At 40.8% G+C, this 23,072-nt stretch overlaps 2 protein-coding genes across 16 annotated transcripts in view; both read right to left on the reverse strand.

Moving 5' to 3' along the window:
- scrib (scribble planar cell polarity protein) overlaps positions 1 to 11,871 on the reverse strand; it is a 63,851-nt gene extending 51,980 nt beyond the window's left edge. For 2 of the 9 annotated variants that reach the window (XM_020617469.1, XM_020617475.1), the window contains exon 1: positions 10,739 to 11,870. In XM_020617469.1, the coding sequence (XP_020473125.1) occupies positions 10,739 to 10,897 (159 nt within the window). In that variant the 5' untranslated portion in view covers positions 10,898 to 11,870. Of the gene's footprint in view, positions 1 to 10,738 lie in introns of all 9 variants that reach the window. The other 7 variants (XM_020617471.1, XM_020617467.1, XM_020617470.1 and 4 more) reach the window with 6 other exon arrangements.
- Positions 11,872 to 12,694: 823 nt separating this feature from the next.
- Positions 12,695 to 22,337, reverse strand: LOC109970130 (poly(U)-binding-splicing factor PUF60-like). Of its 7 annotated transcripts, none has more exons than XM_020617491.1 (13): positions 22,242 to 22,336; positions 22,023 to 22,109; positions 21,313 to 21,409; positions 21,004 to 21,099; positions 19,664 to 19,753; positions 18,571 to 18,621; positions 17,359 to 17,520; positions 17,139 to 17,231; positions 15,741 to 15,954; positions 15,554 to 15,657; positions 14,437 to 14,551; positions 13,294 to 13,541; positions 12,695 to 13,180 (listed from the first exon to the last, which is right to left on the reverse strand). In XM_020617491.1, exons 4-13 carry the CDS (start codon positions 21,079 to 21,081, stop codon positions 12,881 to 12,883), a joined length of 1,455 nt encoding a protein of 484 aa, XP_020473147.1. In that variant the 5' UTR covers positions 21,082 to 21,099; positions 21,313 to 21,409; positions 22,023 to 22,109; positions 22,242 to 22,336; the 3' UTR covers positions 12,695 to 12,880. The 7 variants fall into 7 exon arrangements, with proteins under 7 accessions (XP_020473147.1, XP_020473146.1, XP_020473150.1 ...); XM_020617490.1 differs by having other exon boundaries at positions 21,971 to 22,109; XM_020617494.1 differs by lacking the exon at positions 21,313 to 21,409 and having other exon boundaries at positions 22,242 to 22,337.
- Positions 22,338 to 23,072: the final 735 nt, after the last annotated feature.

Consider the following 23,072-nt stretch of genomic DNA (forward strand, 5'->3'; position numbering starts at 1 on the left):
GGATCAACGCTAGAAACAACCAAAACACTAGCCCAAAGCCCACAGGCAAGCACGTGCTCATCCCCAGAGGCAGTCTACTGTAGAACATACTTCTACACAACCATACATAGTATGTGTACACCATCTGCTCTTGTCCTTGATTTTAACCCCGTTTTGACCAATGATAATTTCCCCAGGGAATTGTAACCTTTTGTATAACTTAGGTTTTCTACCTGTGTTTCCATCAGAACAAGCAGGGTTAAAATTTTGTTCCAGGGTGTAGTTTTACCCTTCAAAAAAGTCCCTTGTCCCAAGAACTATCGGAGCAACGCCTGCAGTGCTAAGGAAATTTAAAGCTCATAAACACACAATGTTTGGCAGCAGAGCTTTAAGAATGTTGCATGTAAATGCGGCGCTGTATTTGACCAAACGTCGCTCAATTTGTTTAACCTTCCCGAGGCTTCAAACCTGCTGTGGAAATCCAAATCACAATGCACTCACTTTTACCCCAAGAAACGTTCTTGCTACCTGCCCCAGCAAAATCCTGTATTCTGCAACACCTTGCTTTCAGTCATGCAAAATAGTTAGAAGTGATCTGATGAGTGATAATAACAAATATAAAGGGTTCTGCTGACAGCCATGAGTTACTTGTTGTGAGAACTGGCAGCTGAAGTGTCAGCCTGCAGAGGTAAGGTGCTGGGTAAAAAAAAACTAAAAACAAAAACAGCAGCTCAGAAGTGACAGCCAAATCATTTAAAACACATGCCATGTATTTTACCACTTACTAAAGCAGATAATTAAAAAGAATGAAATTTTGCACAAGGATCCCAACACTGAATTTCATATGTAATTTGTATTATTAAAGGTCACATAACTACACTAACAATAGTTTCAACCTTTGTCAAGTGCAAAGTGGAAAAACTATTTTAAACTTGAGGGTGAAAATTTGCATAAACCATGTTTGACAGGCATAGTCTATGCTGTTATAGCAAGCACCTGTACTGCCACTCTAGAGATCTGAATTGCCTTTTAGGAATAACAGACAAAGTACAAAAACACTCCAGCAGTTAAATCGATACAAATGAACTGTGACCAGGCTACACAGTGAGCCGGACATTTTACAAATGGAAAGAAAAGAACAAACTGTACATCAGTTGAGCCAAACTGTTGGTTTGTCTCTAATCTGAATGCACTGCCAGCATACATCTAAAAATCAATATGGTACCCCGAGCCCTGAGAAAATGATTGTAAAGACAGAATGAGAAGTGCTACTGAGATTTCTTTTACATTTTTTCAGCTGAGTTCTTTCAGTGTAGCCATTCGTGTTTAAAGTCTCAGAAGAACATAGACTAGCTTAAATAAAACTGTCTGAATGAGAGGAAGCTCATCCTGAATAAGGGGAGACTGAAATGAAGCTACAATCCACTGAACAAAGATGCGTATCAAGCATGCTTCGCCCTTAAGTTTAAGTATAGTGTCTGTGTGTGGGCTTCACCCACAGGAATGTAAAATCAACAAGTTCAAGTGTATTGGAGAGTGACAGAGGAATGAGTGGAGCTTCCAAAGGGCAAGGCAAACTCCTGAAGATTCCAGGCATGCCTGCATTTCCTCAGATGTCACGTGCTGCACTGCAAACAGCTCCAGAGTGAAATGCACAGAGAACACCAAGTCGCTTACTTTTTCCTAAATGTTTAGACATTTGGAAAACCATTATTATGGCAAAGTTGCTTAAAATGCCAGTTATATTAAGTGTACACAACTGATGAAAATCAGTCTTTCTTAAATTAAAGACTAGAAAGCAAAAAGAAGTACATGCCCAAGCTTCTGTACTGCTCCAGGAGCTTAAATATTGTTTTGTGAAGGTTGGCTGAATACTCACATAACCGTAGCGGAAAACATATTATTAGAAAGCTGCCCACTGGGAGAAGAAATCGTACACAATGAACACAAAGAGTTGCACTGTGAATTGCCGCAGTTCCTCGGGTTAAAATAACTGCCCTTTTACAGTAAACAATGCCCTAACTATCAACACTTGCTGAATCAGTCATCAGGGTCTGATGTTCTGCTATAACTGGCTTCAAATTTACAAGACACAGAAAAGGAAAGGGTTAAGTGCTGAGGCCAAAACATTCACAAAGCAGAAGATCTGACATTCTTGTTGTTATTCTGGATATAAAAAGATTTGCTCGGGGGTCTGCTACCAACAGGCCCACACTGATGTGCACACTTGCATGCACGCATTGTGCTCACAAATATGTTGCCATCTTCTTTTCTATAGACCTGTTACTGCTTCATTTGTTTTTCCTCCCTGGCATGGACACGACACATACATGCGTGCGTGTGTACTCCTTTGTTGTCCGCAAAGAACCCTGCTGGGCTTTCAACTGACCTCTCATCTATTCTCTCTGTTATACCCATAAACACTTCTCCATCAGCAACTCGCTATTAGGAGCCTGAAACTGGTCCTGTGGCAAAACCCACACATTAAGCCTGTATTATATTAGGTTTGCTCAATAGCCCATTACCCAGCCATGACATTGTTAAATTCCTCACATCAGAGAAAATGCTCCCACATCAGAAATATAAATTTGTTACCAACCGCCTTGTATTTTTTGGAAGTGGCAACAACACACTGGCCTGGACACTGCCTTGAGCAGCAATGTACATGGAGCTGTGTTGCTTGGTTGGAATCATTCCAGGTTTCATATCTGTCACATTCACACTGCAAACATAATGTCACGCCTCAAATTAAATCTGTAAATAATCACACCTTTCTTCCCATTACTTTAGCGTTTTATACAGATAAATATAAATGAAAGCACAGAGGTGCAAAGATTAGCCAATAAAAAAATTGATTGGCAACTAAAAATGACAAATGTCATGGCTCCAGGTTTTCAGATTTAACAATACACAGTATTTCTTGGTCTCACATTACAAAACATTTCATATTTATTTAATGACAACCTTTGCTCTGTGATATTGTAGTGGGCATATTTCAGCTGGTACCCCTAAAATTAATGACACTAATAACAATAATCTGCAAAATTCACAGCACAAGTTAAACAAGCCCAAACTGAAATGACATGGAGTAGCAGGAGGAAAATGCATTAAAGCAAGACAATAAAACACCACCATTATTTTAAAAAAAACTTATTTAAACTCAATAAACATGCCCATGCTTTCCCAGGTTTTGAAATTTTTTCCAAGTGGATAAAAGGTTACAGAACAGAGCAGGAGCACAAAATGTATTCTGATGAGAAAAATATAATAAAAGCTAAACAGAGTCTTTATAACGAGGGTATGCCAGTCAATTTATTTGGGGACTGTTAGTCAGCAACTGATTGTAAAGCGCGCACACCTTAAACAAAATCCACCACAATTACAGAAAAAAGACGAAGTGTTTCCATTTGTAGCTTTTTCAAGAAACACTGAATTCAGTTATCTGCGCTTTTGGTTAAGCAGTGTTAAAACCAGTTATGAAGTTTAAAAAGAGCAGCAAGACAGAAGCTCTCTGTGCAGTGGCAAACATTTCTGCTATTCAGAAATGCACTACAACGCAGTTTTAAGATGGTCATCAATCAAAACGGGCTGGGTTGGGGAAAAAAAATATTCCCCCAAATGGAACCAAATATTAGCACTCTGGAGTCTTGTAGATGACAGGCGGTGAGAGAGCTAGTCAAGTGAAGAGCATTCAAGTGGTACAGACACTGGCATCATGGCAGTAAACACTGCTGCAGCCACAAGCGTGTCACTGTACTCCTTTATCATGATCCTTCAGCTCTGGCATGTAACATTCCTTCATCATTTGGTGCCGTATCTTAGGATTACAGAGAAACACTTTACAGCACTTACTGTCAAAACGATCAGTTAGAGATACCTCTGAGTGTGGGTACAGGAGAGAGAGAGGGAGGGGCAGGGAACAAAACAGAAAAAGAAACAGGGTTCTACTAGGAGGGAGGGGGCACTGGAATAAACAGCAACAAAACTTAAGGCTGATTTTTCTAAAACCTCATTTTCATGCCTGGAGTTCCCTAAAGATTCTACAGAACAAAGTCCAGAGTGGAGATGGTCTCATAAAAACAGGGCATTCCACAGCTCACTTGATTATTCCCACTTCCTGCTCACAGAGACGCTCCCAACAAATGGAATCAACAAGAAAAACATGGCTGTCAACAAATCATACTGGCCCCAACCTAGATGCTGACTGAGTGCCTGAGCTGCCCCACAGAAAAAAAACAAACCAGGGCTTTGTGTGTGCAGCAGGGACAGTCCAGAGAGGAAGTCATCCTGAACACACCACCTGCTTCAAAACAGAAGTTAAAAGCAGAGCTGCTCTGCAGTGGTAGCGGTTGTATAGCTGATGTGGTTACTAACTGGTTAAAGTCCAATTTCCATTACTGCTGCAGAATCAAAGGCCATGTGGAGGACAGCGTTTCTTTCTCTAAATCTTGTAGGTATCATCCACTGTAAATATAAAATTGGATGGAAATAAGAGAGCAACATGTGGTGACCCATCCAAAGCCCTGGTACAGAAAGAAGTGAGGACTGAATGAGGACTATCGGGTTTTATAGTGATAGATAGGGGCCTTCAATGACGCTCTGTGGTCAGCAGATAAAGGACAGCATTTGTCTGTGGTTTGTTTTAATGCCATCCTGGGTGACCTATTCACCCCACAGGGACATCACCACTGACAGATTGGCCTCAAAGAGGCATGTCTGTGACTGAGGGTGCAACTCCTGAGCTCTTCTAAGTTCAAACAGGTCAGAAACAGCATCCTATCCCAAAGAAATGTCAATGCTGAATTTAGCCACTCCAAACTTCACAGGTTCATTGGGCAACAGCAGCCTCTTTTCAAGTCTGTGGCCTAAACATAACTGGTTAAAAATGTGCAAATGCCTCTAACTGAGGGTTTACTCAAGCGAAATAAACATGTGACTAAAGATTACCTCAAACTGTATTAACAGGGTGGAAAAAAACCAAACACCTGCAAGGCAATTCCACCTGGCTGATAAGTGAGCCTGTGTTTACAAAGCCTTACTGACAGACAGCAAGCAATACTGTTGCTTCATGACTTATGCTGAACTTTGTAGTTGTATTTGCAAAAAAGAGTAGAGGTTTTGTGATACGGTTTTCATATTTAAAATTTTATTTGTACACCAACAGTCTCTTATAACCCAAAAGCAAAAACTTATTTTGAAAAGTGCAACAAAATGAAGTAAAGCTAAAACATTTAGTTAATAATCAGTCAATAATTCAATCAATTTGACACATTCTAACCTTAATAATTCATCGATTACTACATTTTGAGTGTTTTTTTTTTTAGCATCCTTAACATAATGCAATTTATGATGGTTTTTATTAGCTAAGTTGAAAAACTCAAAAATTGCTGCTTAATACCCACAGGAGAAATTAGCACATGTAAATCTGACATGCGAAAGTTTGTGTCTTGCTTCATGGGTGTTTGTAATAAGGATTTAAGTTTGCCACTTTTTGCTCCTGGATACAGGCAGCCTGTTGCCTATAGGTCTGCTGCTGAGAGGATGAAATAAACATAGTCAAGGTGAACCAAAAGAAATGATCACCTTGCACATCTTGTCTGTGTGCACTTACTGCCTATGGCCAAAAGACCTCCTGTATCACAGTGTTCCAGCAGGGCATACAATACGGCCATAGACTCTCCCCTATCGCAAACAGCTACCACTACAAACACAGTCATTAATTATTCACTGGAGCTTTGCCTGTTTGTTTACCTTTGAGGCTGGCAACTGAGGCCACAGAGCATGGGTGAGTGGTAGAGAACAGCAAATCTCACAGCCACTGCAGGGACATAGGGAATCATTGAACACAATGTCATGTGACAGCCCAGGCCCGAACAGGAAATGCTACTGTGCTGAAAGTCACTGGGACCACAAAGTATAATACATTACAATACATTACAATAATGGGACTGTGAGCTTCTGCATTTCTCTACCTCATTACAAACAATGATGATTTCCATTATTGCATAATCTGCCAACTTTTGTTTGTGATCAATTTAATAATGTATTCCTGAAAAAGTCGTAAAATACTGAAAAACTCCCATCACAAGCTCTCACCTGACATCCCATGTTGCTTCTTTTGTCCAATACTTGCTCCAAAATCCCAAACTATTCAGTTTATAATAATCACATCTTTTCTCTTAAATAGCTGGAATCGGCAGATGTTTGTTGCTTGAACAACTTGAAACAATTATTCAGTTACTAAAACAGCTGTACTAATTTATTGTAGTGTCAAATAGGGAGCATGTCACCACTGGTGTGTGGGTTCACATCAAATACTAGGGAGCAACTGTTTATGCATATGATGTACCAGTGCTGTGTTCTGCACTGCAGGACTGACATTACACGGTTAACATTGCTGCCACTTCCCAGGAAGAACGCATGATTGTGTGCTTGTTGAGCACACCGCACTAGTCTCCTTGGGACTGGCTGCTCGTTCTGTGACCACTTCTCTGACACCTGACACTGCATGTCAGTCCAGGTTCTGGCAAAGTCGCAGAGGACCGAGGATCAGCTCAGATCAGCTCCCAGACCACTTCCTCCAGTGGTGATGCCAGCACCCCACCTCCAGTTAATCCACCTCCGGAATAACATACACCCCCACCGCCACTATAAACTCACTCTCACACACCTCCCATTACCCCTCTATCCCACCAGATTTGGGGGAGGGGGCAGGCAGGATGTGAGACCAGCTGGTCATCAGCTCAGACAAAGAAACCTGCTGCATGTGCTCATGCATCTAAAAGAAATTCAGATGTCTCACAGTGTTGTTTCTACATGGCCTCGTCAGCTCGAGATCTCGTTCACTTTTTAAGCACTGTGATATGGCTCAATCCTTGTTACAAAAGTTTTTAAAAACCTCTACTTCTGTTTTTCTCACAAACGTAGTCAGCTACAGTCAGGGTGGGGGGAGGGTCCATTAAAACTTCAAACTGAGGACATCTTTAAGTCTAACCTCATATATGAAAACATAATATTCACATCACAAATGGCATATTTTACCGAAGCAGGAAAGAGGAGAGCAGAAGAATCAGAAAGATGTAGTTTTACTGCAGACAGGCCAATGTCAGGTGTAATTCACCTTTGACCTAGGTAAAACATCACTCATTCTCAAGTCGTTTTTTTAAACGTTCCTTAACCTCTAGAGTCCTGAGCTTTGGAAACCCAAGCTGTGCGGTCCTCATATGAGGACGCAGGGACTCTAGAGGTTAAGATACATACTGCTGAAAGAAAGGCACATAAAATGAAACTGTTGGCCAATCAAGCTTGGCTAAACAATAGTAGACCAGTTCACGACCAGCAAGAGCAGAGTTAAGGTTCTTAATTTGGGTTTTACTTTACCCCAGGCTGAACATGCACAAGGGACTGTAGAGAAAAGTGCTCATATTTTTTATCAGTGCATTTATCAATGCTTGAAAATAAAGTCACATGACAACAAAGCAGATCCCAGAGGAAACACAGATGGAGATGCAGAGGGATCAAAACTCTGGTGCTGAGGGTTTTTTTCCCCCACACACAGGTAAAGAATTAATCCGTCACCACACACATAAAGGCAGTGGTGACAGCTGAGGGTGAAGAAGCTGTCCTCTTCCTAGGTATCATGAACCTACTCTTCCTCTTTATTCAGAATACAAAGAACAAACATCATGTTCCCATTTGGCTTCCACTGTTCAATCAAGGATATAACCAAAAGCTGGCAAACCCATGAAATCAGCCATGTATTCACTGATAGCACTGATACATGTCTTTGCAGACCAGTTACTGGATGCAACAGTTCTCATACTTCTGGTTGTGACAAGGTTTGAGGCAGAATTTCAGTACAGTAACATATCAACAGTACCTAACAGGGCCTATTAGGTAATAATACTGGGAGCAACATGCATAAAACCTGTTTTGCAAAGTCTGATGGAGGCACACCCATCAAGGATCTGTTCCCTATTTCAACAATGGAAGACAAAAACAAGCAGATGTACTCAGCCTGATACATGTATTACAGCTGTTAAGCTGTCTTCTGCACCTGCATGACCACCCCCCCCTAAAAAGAGTCCTCTATGTGCTTTTCAGCAGGTGTAGCTGACCTACAACAAACCTTAAAGATGATCATGAGTCATGATAGTGCAGGTTTTATGCAAGCGGGGTCAGGGGCAGTGCAGTACACACAGAAAACAAAGAGCCATGATGCTGGATAGGAGGCTGCAATCAGACTGGTGAATTTGTAACTGATCACAGGACTCAGGAATGGCTAAAAAGATCATGTCCTTGTCCCTAACATGATCTTTGAAGCAAGGCAACTTTTCAAATTAGCAATAAAAACTGAGATCATTTTGTAGCAAACTTAACAGCTGAAAACACAGTAGAGTACACGCAGCCTACTTAAAATCATTTCATATAGATACTTGCTAGTGTTGCATCTAATCACATCACTGCCTGATATAAACAGATCACCGCAGACAAAAACACTCAATTTTTTATACAAACCTAAAATCCTGATGTGATAAATAAAGACATCTTCACCACACATATCTAAGATTGGTGGGCAGTGCAGTGGGGGTGAGTCACAAAAAAACCTAATAAACTGTCAGGATGCCTAAAGCGCCATCTGTTCACTATGTTCAAGCCCTAACAATACTACAAATACTATCTAGACCATCCACTGCAGCAGCACTGTACTAAACCTAGCTACAAGTCATGATTGTTTGAAAGGATTACCAGTTTCCTGTGTCTAAAATAATTTAACAGCTATATTGGTTATATCACTGTGTAGTTCAGTGGTTTCAAAATGTTACTGCACATAAAAATTCACTTCGCTGCTTGTGACCATGTCCCGGAACAAGCCGCAGTCTCCTTTAAAAGAAGTCACAGTCTGTGAAGGTGTAACATCTGAAAAGATTATTCTCTTCTCTGTTTCTGGCTTATGTTGGATGTGGTGGTGCAGCCTGTAAGCACGCCAACATTGTCCAGACTATCTGCCATGCAAGACAGGCTTATTAAGAGACATGGGGTGAACTGATGAGCAAAAATGACCTGGAATGTTAGGCGGACATCTAAAAATAGCCAAAGACTGACAAGCAAGCCCACAGATTCATCTCTGACTTGAATACACAGTGACAGGGAAGAAGCACAAAAGCGCACAAAGGCATTCAGACCCTTACTCACTTGTGAGCTCATTATGGTAATGCTGTTCATCATACAGTCACTGCTCTTGTTCCCAACCCTGTATGGGCCTGACCTCTCACCATGCTCCCTCACTGAAGCTCCACTCACTCTGAGGACCGGAGAGGGACATTCAGTGTCCGCACACTATGAATTCACGTGACCGTGAGGCAGTTTGTCACCACACATTTATGTCTAGTTGAGACCAGAACCAGACAGAGAGTCGATTATCTGTCAACACCAAAGTACACGAGTGTATCGTCGTTCAGTATTACCAGGTCAATGTACCAGTTGCCCTGTGGATGTTTGACAGGTATGATCTGAGAGGAGGCCACCTCTGTCTGTAGGTAAGCTTCATCAGGCAAAGGTTTTTGTGCCAGGAGACAGCTCTACTCTGGTAACAACACTGAGGTATGTGTCCCCAGTTAAATGAAAGCCCATTTTGTGACAAATACCACAGAAAGGGATGATCTTAAAGAAGCATTCTTATGTGTAAAAAGATTTTTTTTTTTAAGTTTTACAAAGCAACTTGTGTCAGGACTTTGTTATCTTATAATTTCTTACAGTACTGTAATAAATGTGCATCCAGTGCCAAGAGACAAAAACTATTACATATGATTCACAGAAGGTAACAGGCGGGCCTGTATCAACACTTCAGCCTGTGGTTGACAACCTTCATTAATGACTGCACCAGTACGCTGAAGCCATGGGACATGAGAGACTGACTATTTCTACTAATGACCAGTGTATTCACAAGATATCCCTGCTAGATCACAGTCACAGCCAGTGCCTTGTCCTAATAATGAACAATGCCTTAAACTGAATACAACAAGGACTAAGCTGAGCAAGCGTTTTGTTCCACAGATCTAGAGGGAAAATTTACCTACAACAGTTCTGCTAACCTTATTAAATTCTTTAACTGTGCAAAAAAATTAAATGTCATATTTATTGCAGTGGGAGTGTGGTTGGGGACTGCACTGCAGCTCATTTCACGCATGCCTTCCCACACTTCATTCAAAGGAACAACGGCTTTGATCTGGGTCCCCATAAACATGCAGTATATACTCCCATACACACAAAATGTCCTGTCAGCTTGGTCAGCTTTACTCCACTGTTCATTTTCTTCAAGTTATTAAGACTGTAATGTTCTCAGAAATTCTGCAAAGGTGAACAGCATTAACTAGTTGAACTGTTTTTGAAACCTCATGCTTGGAGATAGCATGGTTAGACAAAGCTGAAATGCTATTATCTACGTATATATTAGTTTATTCTAGGAGTTACTAGTACTGTTACAGCACAATTTCCAAGGCAGCATGAAAGGAGGAACCTGTACTGAGGAGGAAGTACCTGAGCAGGTGAGGTCATTCAAGCTGTTTTACTGCTTATGTCACCTAGCACTGACCTTTACTTTTCACATATATCAATAAAACACCAGCTGTGTTTAAATGTGTAGTAGTGCACGTTGGATTTGGCCTAGTTTAATCCAGACAATCACCCAACTTCAGTAAGGAAATAAAGCTAAATGATCAAACAAAGGAGATATTCTTTCAATGTGAATGCCACCTACCTTTGGTAGCTCTTTGAGTTGGTTGGCATCGAGAAGAAGCTCTTCCAGGCTACGACTATAGCGAAATATCTCGTCAGGGACTGTCTGCAAGTTGCAGTGTCGCTTGTCCACCGACTCAACGTGGCGATTGCAGCGCCACAAGGGGATACACTTCAGCATGTCCGGCCGCTGTGGGGATTCGCTTGCCGGTGCTACATCGGAGGTTGAAGCAAGGGGAAGGTCGCTGGGGTAGCGGATCTTTTTGGGGAGTGGGCGCACTCAATGCCAAAACACTGACCACGATCCCACGTCGATCCGATTAGGAGAGGGAAATCCACTCAGAGACAAAATAATCCCTTCGCTCTGCCAGCGATATTCCCAGTTTCAGTTCAGATGCGTTCAAGGACCATCAGGTTCGTCCTAGCGTCATCCACCCCGGAATTACAATTAACATAAACAAAACTCAGAACTCCCACTTCACTGAAGTATCTCCTCGGTTCTTCACACAGACAGTCACGTTAGCTTGTTTTGCTAGCGCCACCATCCCTGAATCAGACCGAAGCTCTGTCTTGGCTAGCCGAAAAACATGCAGCCAGCGACCGAGCGATGTAGAAACGTTGCTTGAAGTATCCCAGTCATGGGTGGCGGCTGCTAATACAACCAGTTGACTACCGTTGCAGTAAGCAGCTTTCACAACGCAGTTTACATAGCTCCCGAAGCGAGTCAGTAGAGAACAACCCGAGAATGGTAGCACAGGGATGCACTTGTCCTCACCGGTTGTGTTGTTAGCAGGCTAGTTAATGTTAGCTAACATCGGCTAGTAGCTAACTGAACACCTTTGTGCCTAGCTGCCGTTAGCTAACAATAGTGTCACAGAAACTATAAAAACACCCTTTGAACCGACCAGTTGTCTGTAGTAGCAACATCCCAAAAAACATCAAGGAAACTACCCCTGGACTGCTCCTTTACAGTGACTTGGGTAAAATGCCAGCAGCGACAGCAGGAGCTCAATCAACAGCCGCGCTTCTGCCCTTGTTGAACGGAGGTAGGCCGGTTTAACTGTGGGGGGCTGGGCTAGGTTTGTGCTGGATCGTCGTTGCGTCGCTCTAGGGGAGCCGTAACAGTAACGTTATAGCGCCACTTAGCGGCGCATGCCAACTACTGTCAACTGAAGCACAACACTCCAGATTCTTACAAATCTAAACAGTAAATTTGTTTCATTTATTACGTCTCCTGCCTAGTTATCAGTTACAGGTTTTCATAATGGATGCCTAGCTAAAATTCCCCTCCGGATCACCAAAGTATCTAACCATCTATATCTATGGTTATGGGTTAAGTCATAAATACATGGTTAGTCTGTCATACAATCCTTGGTCCACAATATGAATGGTGTTTCTAATTTTTCCGATAATATGAATTTAGCAATTTTATATTCACCAGAACAAGTGTTGTTCACTTGGTGAAGGTAGAAAAATAAGCTCCCAAGAAGTGTAGATTTCTTTCAATTATAAAGATCACATCGATTTCTCAATAACCAGCATTTTTTCATATAAAAAGATTATACCAAAATTATTTCTAAGTATCTAGTTTCTTTGTATCTGAAAATGATTTCATGTCTGTGGTTCACCCTAAAATCTTTTAGTCACAATCCAGATGCCAATAAACCTGATTATAATTTATCATGGGTATGATTATTCACACAGCACTGTTCTACTCTGGATAACCACGTACAATCAACTGGGGCCTTTCCAAATACATCTTCATTCATAATCACTATTAAAAAAAAAAAAAAAAAAACGCACCACACTTTTTGTGGACAAACAATAACCTTTAATAGAAAGGAAAAAAGTGTTTAACTGTCCCAACAACTTAATGAAAAAGGAGCTAAAGCAGGAAAACCTAAACATTTCACAAGATCAGATTATAAAAATGTGACACTTGCACCAAAATTCAGTTTTCACAGATCACAAAGCAAAATCTTACATGTAAATGTTTATAATGAATCCCCCATTGAGGCATTTAATATTAACAGCAATTTAAAAAAGAAAAGTTAAACATAATTACAAGTTTCAGAGGCCTGTATCTCTAACTGCAGTGACTGGAGCTGAAATGAGTTTGGGCAACAGGTATGGTGATGGGCGCTGGTAAACCATTTCAGATACTTTACGCAGACAGGTCACTGCTGTTGAAACGGTCTTGGTCATACACCTCTGCAACAACTTTACGACCTCCGAACCAGCGGTCATTAAGGGCTTGGATTGCCTTGTTCATCTCTGAGGCCATGGAAAACTCCACAAAGATTTTGACAATGATATCTGCATCCTCCTCTTCTCCTTGCTTTTCTTGGTAAATGATGACTCTGTTGACGGAGCCAAACTTGCCACACTCTTCCGTCACCTCACCTTCCAGATCATCATCAATGTCCTCTGGCCCAACCATATTTCGAAGCACCATCACTGTGGACTGAGGAGACATAGCCAAAATTGGTTAAACAATTTTATTTAGATAACCTAAAAAAAAACAAACAAACAAGAACAAATAAAAATTTCACTTTTACCTCGTTTCCCAAGTCTTACCTCTGATTTTCTAAGCAGTTTCTGCATCACCATATGTCTGGCACTGCTGCCTGAGATGCTCATGTGCTCTTGGTCACTCAACATCTCCTGCCCTGTACCATCCTGCAGCATCTCCTCTTTGTCTTCTTTCTTCTCTTGCTGGTTGGACCCACCAGCTTGATTAGACAGGACTGGTGGTGATGCAAGCACAGGGTTCACAAGACCAACCTGGGGAAGCACTGGTATGGGAGGACGCACCGGAGTCACACCTTTTGATTGAAGCCAGATTCAAAGACATGGTTGAATTAAATTCTAATCCTGCTGTTCATCAAATAGCTAAGACAGGATCAGCTTCCATGTGCAGACCTGCCAACCTTGAACAAAGTCTTGGTGTACCACCTGCCCAGGGGGTGCACAGTTGAGTCTTGCTACATCAGACACAGTAAAAAGTTACGGTTGTTTAAAGCTTTTGCAGCAACATTTTTAACAAGTATGTGGGTCCAGTGTTTCGTAATGAAATGTGTCAACCGCTGCAGCAGTGTTTCACAGAGGTTTTTTTATATTACCGTTTTTGAACACAACAGAGGTCTATGGCACAGATGAATAACCTAATCCAAGTTGGAGACTGACTGACAACCTCGAGTAGAGGCAGTTCATTTGTGTGGAGACTGTTGAAAATACTACCAACTTTAAGTTCCCCTAAATAGTTCCCTCCAAACTTTGCTTCTTTATATTTCCAAAAGTGCTAACAGATGGCAAGACATTTCACCTCTCATCCAATAAACATCTTTAGTTCTGACTGGTGGGGAGTCTCAGGTATTTGACCATTTTCAAGAACCTGAAGTGAGTCCAGCTGCCATTTTAAAAGCATTTTTGGATTCCCACAGACATTCCTTGGTGTTGTCTTTGCACACACAAACATAAACAGTGCTCTACAGAAAGCAAGGATGAGCTGGTCTACAGAAATTCAACAAATTAGATCAATCCCAATACAAATCCTCAGGGTCACCTCAGGACATCTTCAATTACAACCACTGTGAGGATTACGGCAGGCTCAAAATCTAACTAAACTGTGGCTAAAGCTGTACATTTTAAACACTATAAGCACAGTTAAGTTTTATCCATCTCATGCTTTTATGAAAATGAGTACTCGCTGGTACATACCTGTGATGACCCCTGGTGCCTGGGCAGCCATGACAGCCTGAGGTATCCCCATTTGCTGACCAAGAAGTTGGGGTGCAGCTAATGCTCCCAACACTGATGCACCGGCTACAGCCTCCTTAAGAGAGGGGGGCCGAAGACATTAGGCAAGGGAAACACACAGAACACAGCACAAGGCAGCACAGTCAACAATCACACAGCATAGCAGGGTGAGCTCAACCTTTCCTCTCTTCAGGGAGAATTAAGGTCACTTAAACAGTTTCAGTTTAATTTTACTAACAATCATTGACTATTCTTAACAAGTCATAAACAAACACCAGTGATGATAAAAAGTTCTCTCCATTATAAAACAATCTGATTAATGATTGAGTGCGTTTACATGGGGATGAGTACAGGATGCAGGTTTCTCAACACGTAGGCTGCAGTAGAACAAGTCAGATCACAGTGCAAAAATTCTGAAGAAACAGTACTATATGGCCAAACATTAAGGGGGTTTTATCCAGCAACTTGCAAATCCTTCAAAATAATGGATGATATGCACTGGTGACTTTCCGCTGTACAGGAGTGAGCTGTCGTTGTCATCTGCTTCCTTGTGCAATGGATACTGAGCCTTGAAGACTACATCAACTCCTGGTAGTGTTACAATGTGTAAGGGCTATTAACGTTAGCCTGTAGGCCTATATATCATCAGCCTATTCCAGCATAAAAAAAACTAATAAATACAGTTTTATCAACATGTTTTCCTTATTAAAATAGGCCCTGTTGGCTGTTCATACAGATGGATATAGATGACATCAGTAAGCAGGATACTAGTTTTTATCAGGTACACAGGGATACACATAACCATATTTCTCTATGTTCCATATAAACACCATATGCCAAATATGATCCAACCCAGGATACTCATGCCCATGTAAACACACTCAGGGTGACTGTGCACACTGAAAATTCACTTTAACTCTATCTGTGCTTATTAAAAAGAAGAGTCTTAGTTTAGACACCCAAACAGTGAATGGGAGGGCTTCAGCAAAACTGGCCTTTTCATAGTCACTTAAAAACTCTATGCCCATGTTATCTGTGCTTTTGGTGTCAATTCTAGCTAGATCTGGGTTATATTTACCTGGAAGGCCATTAAATCCCTTTGGAAGGGATTCATACTTGCCTCCAGGTCAAACAGGTTCATTGAAGACACAGCGTCAAGAGCTGACTGAGGCTTTTCATACTCTGTGAGGGAATAAAAATAGTAGTTAGTAGTAAAAGCAAGGGAAAACACAGGAGCGTGAGCGAATGAGTGACCCCCAGCTCACCAATGAAGCCAAAGCCTCTGTGTCGCCCTGTGGTGGGGTCTCTGGCTAACGTGCAAGACTTGATCCTTCCGAAGGCCTCAAACACACTCTTGATATCATCATCTGATAGGTCAGGGTGGACGGATGCCACGTAGATCCGATTAAAGGCGCGCGCCTCCTCTGCCAGTTGGTCAATGATGGGTTGCGCCTGACCGATGTTACTTGGCCGCCCAACCTACAGCACAGATCATACTGAGCAAGGGGTTCATAGTACCAACCAGGAACGCACGTCGGAAAACTCTACATGCCTGCAATGAAAACTTTTGGCAGCTACCAGGTTTAGTCAAAGCTACTATACTCAATGAGTACAGTCATGTCCAATAAACTCTGGTTATGCTCAAGTGCATGTCCTTTACCCCACTTTTTAAAAATCTGATCAAATGTTATCTTAAGCACTCAACATTTCTAGCCTATGTCATTCTATCCTAGCCACCATTTACAAAATGCTCCAACACTTAAAATCCATCATTTTCAAACAGGGAAGGGTATTAGGCTTAAAATAATTATGACACTCAAAGTAAAGCTTTGCCATAAAAAAGCTAAACTGTAAACTATGGACAATACTTATCATACTATGCAGATTATTAACACTTTTCAAAGAACCTCTAACCAACACAAATATGAAACCAACTAGTCATGTAAATTAGATAAACTGCCAGCTCTCCTGTAGTACCAAATATCTATTTACAAATAAATGCAAATACTATCAGTGTCAAAGAGGAAAATACTGCTTATTTCAAGACACCAGATTCACGCATAATGTGACTGGCTGAGCTGGTGGCAATACCGAAAGGAATAAATCTCTCACGCTACGGCTACACACCCTGACTTCTTTGGCAAAATAACTGAACTTCCTAAATGAGACGAGCATTTAAGTGGAAGTGAGATCTGTACTACAGATGGGGCGGCCAAGCAACACCAACCAGGCGCAGCCCATCATCAGTCCTCCATGGACAGAGAATGATGCCACGCGCCACTGGGCATCTTACAGGAACTTGTCACTAAAACAGCCTCGATGACATCATGGAAGCATAACACGCAACACAGATAGACAGTACACTAAACATACACACACCACACGCACCTGGAAATTAACAGACAAAGACAAGAAAAAAAAGAGAAATTAGTCATAGAAGTTATTTCACAAACTATAAAAACCCTCAGACAAATTTGTGATATTGGGCTACATAAAAAGAAGTTGACTTGACATTTTAAGTATCACAAAAAGGTTGACAAACAAACTGACTCAAAATTCCAAAGGCTGCAAAAATTAATCAAACTGCACCCCAAAAAGACAGCGGTACAGAAGAAGCAGACAAGTTGTTCCAAAGACCTAAGTCCTATCTCCAGAAAACATACCTTAATGTTTCGGCCCCCCAACATGACTGAGTTCATCTGTTCCAGAGCCAGCTGAGCAGCCTCTGGCACATCATACTCCACAAAGGCAAACCCCTAAACAGTGAAAACAGAATGGACAAAAGTGAAGATTTAGGTAGCAATTTTTGTAGTCTTCTGCACTGACGTCCAGGTGTAACTACAGCACTTACATCAGCTTTAAGACTATTTGAATGACACTAACCTTGTGCTTCATAGTAACAGAATCCCAAGACATGTCGATGCTCTTGATTGGGCCAAAGGGGGCAAAGGCCTGTCTGATGGTGTCCTCACCAAGTTCATAGTATATGGAACCCACATACACCCGACACATGATGGCTAGAGCGCGTTGCCGCTGAGCTGCCACCTGCCAACCAGGAAAAACAACCCACATTAAGCATTAGAAAGTAAACAAAAGGAAGACAAACACACACAAATAAATGTGTATTTTCTACGGTGCTTGCTTTCCCCAAAATAGTAAAAAGCCAATTCCAAGTTAGGGGGCCTTGGCAGGTAAATAGGATGATAAGGGGATACTGTAATCTATGAACATAATTTTGTGGAGGGAAAAAAGACTAACATGTATAGCCAATATAAAATACTGATGTCACCACTTTTAATTACAAAATGGCTTCTGTTACAATTGAGCAGACATATGGAGGAAAACACACTGAAGTGATCAACATGCACAGCCCCCACAAATATTTGGCTTCAGTAACTGACCTGTTGTCCAGGGATGCAAGTAAGGTAACAAAAGTAACTGTGGAGTTCAAACGAAATCCATACATAGTCTTGATGAAAGCATTTCAAACTTTCTTCTCAAGTCTAAGGGGAGGGATGGGTTAACCACCCAAAGCTGCTGTGTTTTACTGATGCCTTTAAGTCAGTCTGCTTCTTTAAATTCCATTCTGTTAACAGCAAAATAAAAAGTGCCCTATACATAACATCACTGACAGAAAAAAAAAGACTGAGATGGCCAAAAAAAATCCCTGTTCCAGTTCTCTCATTTTGATCCATTAAAAGGGATTGCTATCCCTCTTTCATCCCATGCCAAAAGTTGTTTCTGAATAAAGTAAATGCATATTTTTCAAAGTGACATGACTTTTCTCAAATTTATAAACTCTGTATAAAGTCCTTTAAAAATCCCATTAACAGCCAAAGAGCTTCAGCTATATTCTTGGGGGGGGGAAACCCTAAAAAAAAAGATCCTGTTGCTTCACCAACAGCCAATCTTTTCACAATAAATTACAGACATGGTCGCAGTTACATTAGCATTAGAAAGCCATGATTTTTCACAAAATATGCATTCAATGGTTAGATTAAAAAGGCAGGGATTGTTGACAAAGCAACCAGTAAAGGTAACAGTCCTTTCCATTGAGAATGCGCACAGAAAAATAAAATTCAATAATCTATTGACCGATTGTAAAGGTGAGAGAGGATCTCCAAAGCCCATTGTCACTGCTGCCATCTGAAAGACAGTAAAGATGAAAAAAGTGCTGAAAAGTAGGTTAGATATCCCTTAGCTTTGCTTAAAAAGGTCATTGCTTTGCTAAACAGACAAAACTGGTGTTAGGCTAACACTATATTAAGACCCTCCCTTATCGAAATTACAAATCACCACACAGCAATAAACAAACAAGTTCCCTCTAAGATTGCAAAGCATTTAATATGGTAACCAATGCCTTCATGAGAATCTTCTCCATCTGAAAAAGAGCAGAGGAAAAAGCAAGGGCACACGGTCTACACATGTGGTCTTTTTCACAAAAGAGTGGTGGTGTGGAAGAGAGTAAGACTTCCAAAAGTGCTAAACCAAAACAGACTTCTGATTACGTCTGAACTTCTAATGTATGGAAAGGTTAGGATTCGGGGTGTAAATTAGGCTAGGATTAGGGGTGTGACGAGATCTCGCAATATTAAAACGTGACGATATTTATCATCGAGGTGAAAAGCTGTTTCACAATATCAGTACATAATAGAACCAGAGCAGCAGCCAGCACGACAGAGTGTAAGGGTGAAAGAAGGTCACGCACAGCTTCGATTAGAAATTACAAGCTCATGCATAGTTCACGCACTGATAAGGTCTGAGGAGGCTCATGTGAAATCATACAGGAGAAAAGCCAGCCACCTGAGTTTCTGGCAGAACATTTTGCAGTGCTTGCATATTGTTCTGTCTTTTACTGCATATGATAATTCATACTGAGAAAGTACAACTGAAGTAAAATTCATCACAAGATTAAACATTTCAAAATGCACCTGCAGTGTTCTGGATTTTGTGATTTTCACTCTAATAAAACTATTTTTCCAGTTATATATTTCGTCATTGAAGGTTTCTTAAAAACTGCATTAAACTATGGTCTCATGAACTCAGTATCGTGTATCGTCTTGTCTCGCGAGCTAAGTGCATCGTCACACCCCTTGCTAGAATATCTACATTCAAGACTCGCAGATGACACGGACATCACAAACTTTGTGTTTGGTGCAGTTTCAAAAAAATAATGCACACATCTCACCTGCAGGTTGGTGAGCTGCTGTTGCTGATGTGCAATGGTCTGCTTCACCAACACACTCTTAATGCTTTGTTCCATGGCATACTTCTTTGCCTAAAAAAGGAGAAAAGGTGTTACATTTAAATTCCTCATATGAACACACACTTGTTTTTAAATTTATTTCCAACTACATTATACGGTCTGTATCTACTGGACCGAATCATAATGCAGATTTCAGTGCCACTTAAATGCTCGTTGATTGAAATATTTGCCCTCTGCTGCTGTGAAACAGACAGAAGCATCACAGCACATCACGTGCTAACGCGAGCATAACACTTGTGCTGTGCTCCATTTACCTCAGAAGTCTGATAACATTTACTATCCAAATTAAAATAAAGGTGCACACTTGCTATACCATCTCTGCATAGTTCCCTTTAACAGCTCTACAAGCATCTGCACTTTAATATAAACATAACATGTATGTTATGAACATGCTAACATGTAACATTACTGCTCAGGTTGTAAACATATAAGTTATGTACACATACATATCATGTCATGTCATTTGTCTTGGCCTTATTGCCCATTCTAGTGGTCTTTGTGCCCTCTGAAAATGTATGAAACCCAAGACCAAATGGCCTTGACCTTCAAAATATTAAATTTATGGCCTGGTCTTGCGCTTCATTTCTTTTTAAAATATTTGTTCTGGTACCATTTAGGTACCAGCACAGTTTTGAAAGTATCGTTTTAGCACCAGTAGCAGAAAAAAAAACAACAATACCTAACCCGAGTGGATTTACATACACACAATAAAACAAGAAAAAGCTGATTATACCAAAAACTGGACACTGGGTTTACATAGATTGTAGTAAACTGGTTAGTATAAATCTCAATAAATATTTTCAATTTATCTTACTAAAGTTTTAGGTGGTAAAAACATTAGACTTTTAGATACTCCTCTATGCTCATTTAAGTTGACATTTGAAAGAAAGTTTTAAAAAATGAGGATGCATAATTATGTGTAACAGTCTCTCTTCTCATCCAAGCTGCTGTTGTTATCTTTGCCTGAAGTCTATGTAATGCCCTTATGTGGAAAAAAATATATCAGAAACCTGGCTACATGTATCAATGGCCAAGAAACAGGGTTCATCCAGGAGTAATCGGGCTTCTCCATCATCCTGTCCCAAAGCCAGGTTTCACATATTCATACTTTTCAGAAACCAGGTTACGGAAAAAAAGCTGACTTTAACTAGGTTTCTTTAGTGCACATAAATGCATTGAAACCTGCACAGAAACTTACACAAGGAATTACATTATCACTAAGTGTACATTTAGCCAGGAAGTGTATGTCAAGGGTTTCCTACCCTCTGAAGTGCCTCCTGCTGCTCTGGGGTGAGAGGCGGCAGGCCAAGCTTGGAGCCTGTGCTCTGTCCATTCTCCATCGTCAGAGCTTCACCTCCCTGCAATTCAAACACAGCCATTTATACAAAACCTGAGTAACATAGTCTAGAGCACAAACGCCTGTCTGTATAAACATCCATAACTACATTACCTGTAATTCAATCATAAGTTATACCACCCCACACAGCAAAGGTTATCATTGTATATACTATCATATAGAGGTCATAACGTTACCCGGATTTAAACCAGGTTGGACGGTACGAACTCCTTACCGAAGCAACCCGCTAATCGCCGGGTCCACCAGACTGAGGCAGGAAAGCCCCCAGGGGGAAGAAGACTGATGGGGAAGCCTTAACAATTCAACAAATTCTAGGGGAAATAAAAAATGCCTTCAGACTACCAAAAAGAGAAACAGGCAGCTAAAATTATTTTGCATTGCAGACTACACTCAACCGGCCCGTTTCAGTCAACTACGGTTAGCTTGCTCACATGAATGCTAAGTAGCGCTCTCACGCTTAGCGTATGTTAGCTAACGTTAGTTAAGTAGCAATAACGGCTAAGGTGAAACAAGAGCTTAACGCGTGTTTAACTAGGGTCGATATGGGTATTACTACGACCATGCTTTATTACACGTCAGTAAGCTTACCTTCAATTTTATTAAAGTACTACATGATTTGCGATGCACTGTTTCTATTTAGATGGCGTATATTAAGCTATCTTTGTTGCTAGCAAGGAGCTAGCTGATATTAGCTCATGTTTAGGCCATCATCACTATGGCGTCGAACAGTCTACGTTTGCCCCAGTAAGATATATGATAATTTTCCAGTATATTTAGTACAATTCAATTCTAACAGACCTCACGCATTACTCACGTATTCACCATTTTAGCTGAAACTGTTAAAATGTCTCTTTATCAAGAAATTTATTTACCGCAGTCTCCGTAACCGCCATTAAGTACACCTCCTCCAAGAAGTCCACTCACCACAATATGCTGCTGCTGCTGCTGCTTCTTCCCCTCTTAGTATGGCGGGCCGCGAACCAACGTATTTTGGGTGCACACCGCCACCTACTGCAACGGAGTGTGTCACATCAAGATTTATGTACACCGACATTTATTTAAAACACAATAAATAAAAACACCGTATATCCTACTTTCTAATCCCGTATCTCTGGGAAATTTAAATAGAGCCCTACTACACACCACCATGCTTCTTTTTCGTCTTCTTCTTTGTGTCTAATGGCGGGTGGCAAACCAACTTCCAGTTGCATTACCGTCACCTACTCAGTAGGTCCTACTGGACAGGAGCGCACCACAACGCTCGCGAGATCTGCACGTTTCCAATGGAAAGGTGTCGCGATAGATAATCACAGTGATGGTAGAGAGAGGTAGGGAGTTTTGAATACATCCTTCTACGAATCTTTCACGAGTAAAGCTGCTACAAATCATTTCGTGACCATTCAGATTTTACTGAAGCAATAAAATAACAAAAGAAAATCATTTTTGGAGACTGTATTCTGTAACTTGACTTACTGTCTAAGATTTACCAGATCCATATTTTACATCTTTTCTTGTAATTGTGAGAACTACATTTATCTAATTATGGTATAATTTCTCAATGTTTTTCCATTTGTCAATGCAATGTGCTTCTCTAATATTCTGTTACCCGTTTAGGAGTTTCAATTGTATTGCACCATCAATTCTTTTTATAATGAAAGTGTATTTTCTTGGTGTTTTTAAATTGTTGTTTTTAGCCTAGATGGGGCTACAAATTTTGGTACCACTTTCGGGTAAGATACCATTCATAATGCCGCAATTAATGGATTTATAACGTTAATAAATAACTTACAAACACTCTATAGGTTAAAAAAGGTAGCTTGCACTAACAACACACTACCTGTTTATTTGTGACCTAACAACCTATCAGAGAATCTGATCAGTCGGATTTTGGTACCAAATAGGCAAATATCATCAAAATTAGTGGTTTTTATAATGAAGGTAAATCCATAAGTCCCAATGCCATCTTGAGCAGGA

The sequence above is a fragment of the Monopterus albus genome, unplaced genomic scaffold (genome assembly GCF_001952655.1).
Source record: "Monopterus albus unplaced genomic scaffold, M_albus_1.0 scaffold190.1, whole genome shotgun sequence".
NCBI lineage: Eukaryota > Metazoa > Chordata > Actinopteri > Synbranchiformes > Synbranchidae > Monopterus > Monopterus albus.

What these genes read in the sequence shown, in the direction of transcription:
- LOC109970130 (XM_020617489.1), bottom strand. Translation starts at nt 21,991, where the DNA reads ATGGCGGTTACGGAGACTGCG. An exon ending in AGCAGCTCACCAACCTGCAG is followed by an intron (nt 18,622 to 19,663) that starts GTGAGATGTGTG and finishes ACTGTCTTTCAG; the next exon opens with ATGGCAGCAGTGACAATGGG. An exon ending in GGCACCAGGGGTCATCACAG is followed by an intron (nt 13,542 to 14,436) that starts GTATGTACCAGC and finishes TTCAATCAAAAG; the next exon opens with GTGTGACTCCGGTGCGTCCT.